At 39.3% G+C, this 10,014-nt stretch overlaps 2 protein-coding genes across 2 annotated transcripts in view; one reads left to right on the forward strand and one right to left on the reverse strand.

Moving 5' to 3' along the window:
- Positions 1-2,592: 2,592 nt before the first annotated feature.
- LOC108765200 (growth/differentiation factor 2) lies at positions 2,593-3,751 on the forward strand. Its single transcript, XM_018513793.1, has one exon. The coding sequence runs from the start codon at positions 2,622-2,624 to the stop codon at positions 3,687-3,689; it is 1,068 nt and encodes a 355-aa protein (XP_018369295.1). The 5' UTR covers positions 2,593-2,621; the 3' UTR covers positions 3,690-3,751.
- A 1,635-nt stretch (positions 3,752-5,386) lies between these two features.
- The window catches only part of Mtp (microsomal triacylglycerol transfer protein), an 8,123-nt gene continuing 3,495 nt past the window's right edge, over positions 5,387-10,014 (reverse strand). The window contains 2 exon segments of the mRNA XM_018513786.1: positions 5,387-7,357; positions 8,269-8,922. Of these exon segments, the coding sequence (XP_018369288.1) occupies positions 5,606-7,357; positions 8,269-8,922 (2,406 nt within the window). The 3' untranslated portion in view covers positions 5,387-5,605.

The raw sequence follows: 10,014 nt of genomic DNA on the forward strand, positions 1-10,014 counted from the left end.
AGGCTTAGGTCAGGGCCACGGCATGACACTGCCTTTTTCCTTCACCACCGTACCACACAGATCGCTCGCACGCACGGATGCGACGCGGAATGCGGATTGCCCTCACTGCTGTAAACGCGGCGCCATGACGTCACCTCGCGCACCACGGCGCACGGCGAGGACGGCGCGAATCGATGCCGGGCCGGGCGGCCGGACGGGCGCTGCGACGACGGCCACCCTTTTCGTCGTTACCGCGATAGCAGCCACCCCGATGAAAGCGATACAATTCACCACCGCGCGCGACGCATGCGCAGTCGTTCCCGACGCGCCGCCGCCGAACGCCGGCCGATGAAATTTGCGAGAACCCCAACTGTATTATCATATTGACATACGTTATCGCTACCTTTTGTTCGATGCCTTGAAAAATGAGGACAGCTTGCGAATAGAATGTATGTGCGAGATATACCTATAGGTTATTATATATATATATATACATCTATAATGATATTGCTCTGACAAAGATCGAACGACGGTCGAAAAGATATTGCCATTCGTTGGATATGCTGAATACTATAAGGCACGATAATTTATGATACATTGAGAAATATATTTGGTATTTGTGATTATAATTATGTTGTAAAATAATTAAGAGTCCCATTTTCATAGTTGTTACTGTTATGAATTTATAGTATTTATAGTACTATATATGTATAAGAAAATACAGTTGTTTTCAGGGCCAACTATACATATACATATATAATAATATTGTACATATTTTTTATATAGATCGATTAAATTATAATATATGATTACTACTATTATTACTAATTATATTAACAGTAATAAATGGGGTTTTTAACCATAATTATTTTATTGTATTATTAAAGTTAAACACAAATACTAAATATTTTTTTTATTGGTATGCTTGAAGTACAACACGAATAAAAAGTACGAGAAATGTCCTGAAAGGGGATAAAAATTTTTTTTTTGTAATTTTGACTAAACTGTTTTGCTGTGATAAATTGCAATTTTAATATAATTAATTCAATTACATATATATATATATATTTTTTTTTAGTTTTGGAGTTTTAAATTGCATTTTAAAACATGTTAGGACTGCTCATTGTTTATTAAAAAGTTATTACCAAATAAAACAAACTATATAAATGTTTGTTAAATATCGTCAATTTAAATTTTATAAAGAATTACAACAGCAATAGGCAAAGAGAGAATTTTTAGATAGAAGAGGCCTTTTATAAACAAGATAATATCAGTAATATAATCTTCATATGTGATAAGCGTTTTACTGAAGAAGTACGCTCAGTACCGAACACTGCCTTGTACCGTCGGACAATAAGATAATGTAGTATCCTTTTGCTGCCGATAGATGACAGTTGCTTACGATACCTATTTGCACAAGCCTCTTGTAAGCCAAAGGAAAAAGATGTAAAACTGGTATGGATTCCTATAAAAAATATGGTTGTCCCAAAATATAACTATAAAATTATAGTCACTTTAACCATTTTTATGGTAATTTCAACTATAATTATAGTCATTTTAGGTTGCCAACTATATACATTCGTTGCTAGAACTATATACATAGTTACTGTTATTATTATTATAGCAGTAATAATCATAATTATAGTGATATGTAATTATAGTTACAAATACCAAACATTTTTCTCTCAGTGTACGCAATGAAAGTTAGAAAAATTGACTATTACTGAGATCAAACCGTATTGTCCTCCTATCATTTTCTTTGGAAGCGAGAGCCAATAAGTAAAGAAAGTAAAAACTGAGATCAGAAAAGCGTTATCGATTTGGATTATCCAAAGCAGGATCTTCGACTAAAGATATGAGCATCGTAACCGGCTGGGTAGGCCATAGGCATTGGTACTTGGTAGACATGTAGGGTCGCTCAGTCGAGTGGCGGTCTGTGGTTGATAAGAACATTCCAGGCGGTAACTATGGATGCCTCAATTGGCGGCTATTTGGAGAGAGCACGGTTCTTCAACCGGAGCTCTCATCTCCGAAGGATATGACGGTCGCAGTCCGAAGTAGACCGGCATCGACATTGTTCATCCTCCGGGAATCACGCACGGATTAAAAATTAATCGAAGAAAAAGACACGTACAACTTGTATTTTATTAAAAGAGAATGATAAAAGATAAAAGTTACGAGGTGAATGAACGAGCAAAATAGATTCTCATCTTTATAAGTGCAATTTTTATAGATTTTATTCAAGTCTGATGAGAGAAAAATATATCGAGATCAACCATCTAAGATGCAATATCAGAAATATAAAATATTATATAATAATAAATGAAAATTAACTAAAAAAATGTTCCACACAAACAAACGAAGGAGATCATATACAAGACAGATCTTGATGCTTAATAATATTTTTGCGTGAATTTTACAATTTCCAGTTCAAGAAAAATATTAGGTCTGTTTTCTGTGATTGAACTAGTGTACACTTTAGGAAACTTAAAGTGAGATATACGTTTGATATTTGTCGAAAGCGAGAGAGTTCTAGAACAGTTCAGTGCAGGAACAGAAAACAAATCATTTATATTATGGGGATTTCCCTGATAAAATCTGTGACCTTTCTGCCTTCGTCTAAGACACATCGAGGATCTGCCATGCGAAGTCCAGGAGTTTGGCTGCTGTTGGTCGCGGGTGCGTTCTTTGTCTGCTGTTTATGGAAGATCGGATCGATCAGTCGATGGAACTCCAGCATGCGCGCAAAGGCTTTAATTCACTTCGACCTGTCAATTCCGTCATCATCGTCGTCGTCATTATCGACGTCACGTCGACCTCCCTTTGATAGGACTAACGCGAGACTCTCACGCGATGCCCCGCGCAGAAAACATCGCGGCACTCTGTCCAAGTACATGCTGCAGCTGTACCATCGGCGCCCGGACGCTGACGTCGTCCGCGCGATTCAGCCAGTGCACACTTCCAATCTGCTCAGCGACGGCGGTAGAATTTTGGAATTCGTGATGCCGTCCACCGGCGTTGACGAGACGCTGGAGGCTGCAGAATTGCTCGGGATAGCCGGCGCGATAGTTAGAGTGCGATCGTTGAACGATCTGTCTACGATGAAGAATGGAAGTGAGGGGATCCGGAAGCCCAGGAAGGATGACGCGTGGCGGGCTTTTGATGTCACATCCATTGTTGCCGGCAGAAACGGCGATACAATCAAGCTTTACGTTCACGGCAGGCTGACCTATCATCCTTATGGCGACGGTCCAATTCTTCTGCTGAATTACAGCAAGATCAGAGGTGTCCGGCGTCATCGACGATCCGCGGAGGACCAAGAGGATCAGGATCGTTGGGACGACGAACTGCCACGAAGACGACGTCGGAATAGTTGCCGCCGGCGTCCCATGTACGTGGACTTCGCCCTGATCGCGTACGACGAATGGGTGGTCGCACCACCAGGATACGAAGCTTATCAATGCACCGGCAAGTGCTTCTTTCCATTGGGCGATCATCTCAGCCCGACCAAGCACGCGATAGTGCAGACGTTGATGCACGGCGCATTCCAGGCCAGCGAAGATCTCCGTGGCAACAAGTTTATCAGTAGAGCCTGCTGCGTACCCACCAGACTGGCGCCTACGAGTCTGCTCTACATGGACGCTAGAGGCACTTTGACCTACGAATACGGCTACGAGGACATGGTCGTCTCTGAGTGCGGTTGTCGCTAATTGATAAATCACTCCCTTGCTTCAAAAGTAACACAACTCAAAAAATGTAATTTTTTAGTTATCATGAATTAGGTAAGCGTTACTCTGTCAATCATAAAAAATGAACTAACTTCATTAAAAAATCGTCAAAAAGGCGCAACTGAAAAAAGTGTGCAACTGAAAAGGGCTTTAAAAAATAAAAAAGAATGATTAAAATCATCACAACTTCAAAAGGATGGTTTTTTTTAAAGGATTGTAAAACAAAAATGATAAAAATCATTTTTTATTTATTACGTTAGGAATATTCTTTTTTTTACTGTTTGATATTATTTGATTAGTTAATAATTTTCTGTAAAATTGAAAAAGTTGTAAACTCCACGATTATAACTTATTTCGTCGTAGACTCAAGAAGTTGATTATCAAAAATGCAATTTGTTCGTTTCGTCTAAGAACCTAACCTAACAATTTATTGATTAATTTTTTGGCAAAGAAAAATAAAAAAGTCACATAAGGTACGTCTTATTCTGGTCTGATCTGGCCCAAGTCCAGCTTTCCGTTGTTAGGGCGCAATTCAGGTATTTCTTAGTAAGGCACAAATCTGACATTCCTTAGTAGGGCATGCCTACGTGTTTCCTACTCAGATGCCAAGTCAGCATACCTCGACAGGGCGCAATTCTGGCATTATTCAGTAGGACATAAGTCAGGCATTCCTTAGTAGGGCATGCCTACGTGTTTCCTACTCAGATGCCAAGTCAGCATACCTCGACAGGGCGCAATTCTGGCATTATTTAGTAGGGCATAAATCAGGCATTTCTTACTAGGTCTTGCCTGCGCGTTCCCTACTCAGGCGTAAGTCGGGCATACCTTGACAGGGCGCAATTCAGGCATTACTTAGTAGGGCACAAGTAGAACAAATCTGAGTAGGGCATGCCTGAGTTTTCCCTCATCAGGCCCGAATCAGGAGTTCCTGAATAGGGCATACCGGAAAGCTCTCTGATCAGGGCCACATGATACGTCAGGTTGATCGGATCCAAATTTCTACTCGGGCAAGTGTGGTCCCTGAATTAATTTTTACAATTTTTCTAAACAAAATTATATTTAAAAAAATACATTTCTTCATTTTGTAATCTAATTTTGGAAACTCGCTGATTTTTTCATAAAGAATGATTTCATTAAATACAGAGGAAAAATCTCATAATGCTAGGCTTTATATTCTATTTTGTGTGATATTTTAATTATGAGGTATAGAATTCAAGCGTACTGCTTGTGGCAAATTTCAGCGTATTATTAGAAAAAAAAATTTCGACAAATTTTTTAGAAAATTTTTTGAAAAAATTATAATAACTTTTTAGATAAATTTTATCAATTTAGCAGAAAATTACTTTTTGTTGAGAAAAAAACTTTTTGCGAAATCTCAGCAAAATTTTCAGTCATTCTGCTGAAATTTCAATAAAATTTTTCCACCAGAAAGTCTGAACCATTTTATATCTATTGTACGTCCGGAGAAAAATTATTATATTTGCAAAATGAACGGTTTGCAAATAAAAATTTTTATTTTTATTCCTGAGAATTTAACTTTTTGGACTTGGTTTCGTGAAAAATCTTTTAACTGTGTTTCAGTGTTTTTATATACAAAACCAGCCAATTGGAATTGCAATTAATTTTTAGAATAATTGAGCAAGAATATAAAGAAAATTTTAAGATTTAAATTTTGGACCTTCTCTTCTTTAACTAAAATGCAAAAACAATATTAATCTAAAATAAATTTGAGTCATAAATGCATCGCCATATCGAGGTTGAAATATAGCATTATCCATCGATTTGAACATAGATGCCGCCACATTATCATAGATTTCACCCTTAAAATCACAATAATAAAAACAACAGTTTCATAATCCTTTATCGATAAAAAATCACTGAGTAGTCTTCGGTATGCGTTAACTTAAATTCGTGAACTTCGCGCACATTTCATTGTTTTTTTGATTGAGCCTGTAGGACCTGCCAGGTGAGTGAACTTTCATCCGGCGCGTTTTTCTCAGTCTATGACGGCTGCCGGGTATCCTTTCGATTTTGTAGACCTGATACTTCACCGCAGTAATCGGTTGGCTTAGTCTCATGCACAACGCCGAAGGTCCACTGAAATCCACGGTGGTGGATAGTTCGAGCTTCGGCTCCATCGCCATTGTGAATTCCGCCTTACTCTGCACAAAGCTCGTATGCACCCTGGTGCCGCCGTGGACCGTCACGCCGGCGTTCATCTCCACCAGGGAGTGTGCATTTCTCGACCACAGACTAAGCTGGATCTCCCCGGCCAGCTCGAAGCTCACGGCACCTTGAACGTCAAGTTCGGCGACAAAACCGGATCCCAATGGCACATATTCACTATGACTATACAGTGAAGCGAGAGCTTGAAAAGCGGGGGTCCTTGTGTCCGCAGTGCCCGACCAGACGTGGCCCATCAGTTCGCCCTGCCCAGTGAAAAAGACGAACGGTCGTATCCCGACGTCAAGAATATCGATCTCCATGCCAGCAGTGGCCACCTCGACGTCGTCGGCTTCCGTCACTTCATCCTGATTCGATACGAAACTGCCAAGACCGCCAGCGAATAGTCCCAGTGAGAACATTGCTTGCCGTTGCTCATTGCTCTCTAGTACGACGTCCACGATGCCGCGCTTCAGAAGCCCGGAATTCACTTCCTGAACGGTAACTAATGAACCATTACTGTCGGGTGAGCGCAGGAAATGTCTCGCGAAAGCGGTGCTAAGACCCCGCTGCGCTTGCATATGATAATTGTTGAGCGTCACGTTACCATTGACGTATATATTTCTCAGGTATTCGGCGAATCGCGCGTCCCTCTCGGCGAGTAACTCTAGACGTTGACTTAGGTACTTGCGGACTTCGTAGGCTGGGTCTTTGCTGCTCAAATATTTCACGAAATCGCGTAGAACCTCTTCGGAAGGCTCGTTCTCTAAGATAATGTCCAACGCGATCGTTCGCACGCTGCTGTCCCTTCGCGGCCCTCCGATCTGATAGAAAACCCTATGTGCCGCGCTCTTCAACTCGTCGGTTACAACTTCATGTGGAAGGGCTTTCAAAGCGCGCCAAGCGGCGATGCTGATGATTTTGCTGTCGCTTAATGCGTGTATCAGCAACGTGGGTATCGCCGCCGGGCATCTCAGGTTACGCAGAGCTCGCAAGAACTTAAGCTTGCACTCCTCACCAGTGCAGGTCTCCAAGCCTAGTTCCAGGCTGACTCGCGCCTTCTCTATCACCGCGGCGGATCCGTAATGTCGCGCCATCGCGCCCGCCGTAAGTGCATAAGTCTCGGACACTTTGTCGTTTTGCATCGTCTCCTCGGAGCGTCGTAGAATATCTTTGGCAACATCGACATGGGGCGTCGGTGAGAGAGATAGTGCCCATAGATACCTTTCGGTCTCGTCGCCGGTCTCATCCTGCCGGAGTATCTTCATGGCAGCTTGATGAGCGGATAATGTAGAAGCGGCGCCGAATATATCCAGCAGCTGCATCTTTATCCGTTGATTGCGCGGTGTCTTTAGGACCTTGTGCAGCTCCTCGGGCGAGGCATTCCTGACTAGAGGTAAAAGCTTGAGGAAAGCCGACGCGGATTTCGCCGTGCCCAGCTCGGAAGCGGTAAGTGTTTTGTAATATTCTTGGATCACCTGATCAATCTGCAATGAGATATAGACTCAAGGTTTTAATACGAAATATATAAGTACTATGCTATAAAATATTATTTATATACTATTATATTATTTATATATTATATATTATTTATGTACATACTATTAATGTATTCATATATTTATTTATATATTTATTTAAAAAATTGAACGCACTGCAGTTTTCATGGTGTCAAATTTTTATCTAGAGTCATTAACATTCATGTCTCAGAATCAATATAAAAACTAATATATTAAGTACGAATGTTATGTAACCTGTCAATTATTTTTAATTTATATTCAAACTTTAGAGGACATTTCTAAAAAAACATTCGATTCTTGAAATTATTTATCATATAACATATAATATCTCATAAAAATTAATATAAACTAATTACTAATATATTAAGTGCGCGAATGTCATATAACCCGTCAATTATTTTTAATTTGTATTAAAATTTTAGAAAACATTTAGAAAAAAACGTTCAATTTTTCTAATTATTTTAATCTCAACAGTAAAATTTGAAATTCATATGTTTGATACAAATAGCAGACAACGCTGTAAGATCTCCTGCGTTGTTTTCTAGTTATCTACTTTGCAACTTTCAGATGAAATATATTTGAAATACTTTTATATAAGTTTTTAGTATTTGAAATACAAAATACTTTTATATGTTCCCATAAAATATAAAATACAAAAAAAATTTCATGTGTGCTACGCTGAAATACAAAATACAAAATATAATTATCTTATAAATACTATTTTTCAAATAACAATATTTCAAATACAGGTCCAGCCTTGGCAACTTTATGCATCAGAGCGTTCTCTACAAGTTCGTTAGTTCGTTATCTATCCTCGTCGTTCGAGAACAATAAAAATATTGAAATAGACGTAAAATAGAACAGGCAGAAAAATTTACCATGGGACATCCGGTATCAGGACATGTGGCGAGCATCGGTTGGAGCTCGATGTCGGCCTCTTTATATTCAGGCTTAAGCAGCATCACCGCCTGTTTCGCTGAATTCGCCTGAATTGCCGTTGCACTGATGGCTCCGACTGTCTGTTCCAACGTTCTTTCCGATACGACACTCGTACCAACGTCAGGCTTAGACACCAAGGTCATTTTGTGTTCCTCATAATCGTTCACGCGCTCTGGCAACAGCGACTGCGTTAGCACGTACTTAGAATTGCGATGACTCTTGAGTCTAACGGCAAACATCGGGTTCGGGTGTTGCTTCGATGGTGGCAGTGTGCCATGCGTGCAGGCAGTCTTTCGTTTCTCAATAACATTATCTCCGGACATGAGGTAAGTCACGTCGCAGAGGCCGGAAGCATCTCGTTGACGCACTTCGTCGTCAAGCGTTCGGTACTGGAAGAGACTAGCTAGGCCGCGTTTCAGGTTCGCGGACGACGCGCTCTCGGCTGGGTCCATGTACACGGCTTCGACATCGCCGTGTCGCCAGAGTACGAAGAAAGGCTTCTCGGCGACCTGCTCTATCTTCGACGAGTGTTCCACGAAGCCTTCCGGCTCCGGAGCTCGCCGGGACTTGATCCATAACTGCGGTGATAGTAACTGAAAGAGAGAACATCGCAATATTTATAAAAGAGCATCAAGATTTGCCAAATATTCGAGAATCGAAAATTATTAAATCTACAATTTTCTATATGTATAAAAGTTGTTATCTGACGATAACATTGTACTCGATGGAAATATTATTTCAGGACTCAAAATCATTTCGGTACGCTGTTTGCAGAACGGGATATGTATATAAATTCGTAAAAATCTTATTATTTATGTATTAAAAATGTAGCTTAGATCATTGAGGCTTTAGTTACTCAGTTGTTAATGAAAGGATTTATTAATATGTTATATTGGGAAATTCGATGGGGGCGGAGCTTTCATCTAGCGCCAGCGGTCAGAACTACTGCGAGTAGGTAACCTAACCAACAAGTTCTTATACTATACGGCTGTTACACGTAAATACAAGCTGTAGTAAATAAATAAAAATGAAAATATCTATAGGAGAAATTTGTGTTTTTACTAGTTCGACACTTATTAGTAAAACTAACGAGATTTGCCCTCTTGAGGAAAATGAAAAAACCTAACAGTGTTATTTTTACGAGCTTGACTTTTGGGCCTATATCTTAGAACTACGTTACGGGACGTAAGTTTTTTCAAAATTGTTGTTATGGCTTTTATAACTAATATAGACACGAATCTATTAAATTCCACATAAAATTTATCTAATAAAAAACGAGTACATCATTACACATATTTACATACATTATAATTTACTTTTTATATTATTTCTTTTTTTTTATTTGTTACATTATTCTTTCTATTATTTTATACTTTAGTATTACATATACAGTAATATTTCATTTGGTACATATTGTATAATGAAATTTAATTAAAAATTAATTAAAGATAAATTAATTTTATAAAGTTAATCATAAAAATTATTTTTTAATTTCATTAAAGACAAAGTTACTTTTAAATTTTTTAACTTTATTTTTAACTGATTGACTAGTTACACACACGCACACGCAAAATAACACACACGCGCATGCACAAAATAACACACATACACACACACACAAAATAACACACATACACAGAAAGAGAGGTATTATTGTATTTTTTATTTGGGGGGGGGGGGGTTTA

The sequence above is a fragment of the Trachymyrmex cornetzi genome, unplaced genomic scaffold, assembly GCF_001594075.2.
Source record: "Trachymyrmex cornetzi isolate Tcor2-1 unplaced genomic scaffold, Tcor1.1 scaffold475, whole genome shotgun sequence".
NCBI classification, from domain to species: domain Eukaryota; kingdom Metazoa; phylum Arthropoda; class Insecta; order Hymenoptera; family Formicidae; genus Trachymyrmex; species Trachymyrmex cornetzi.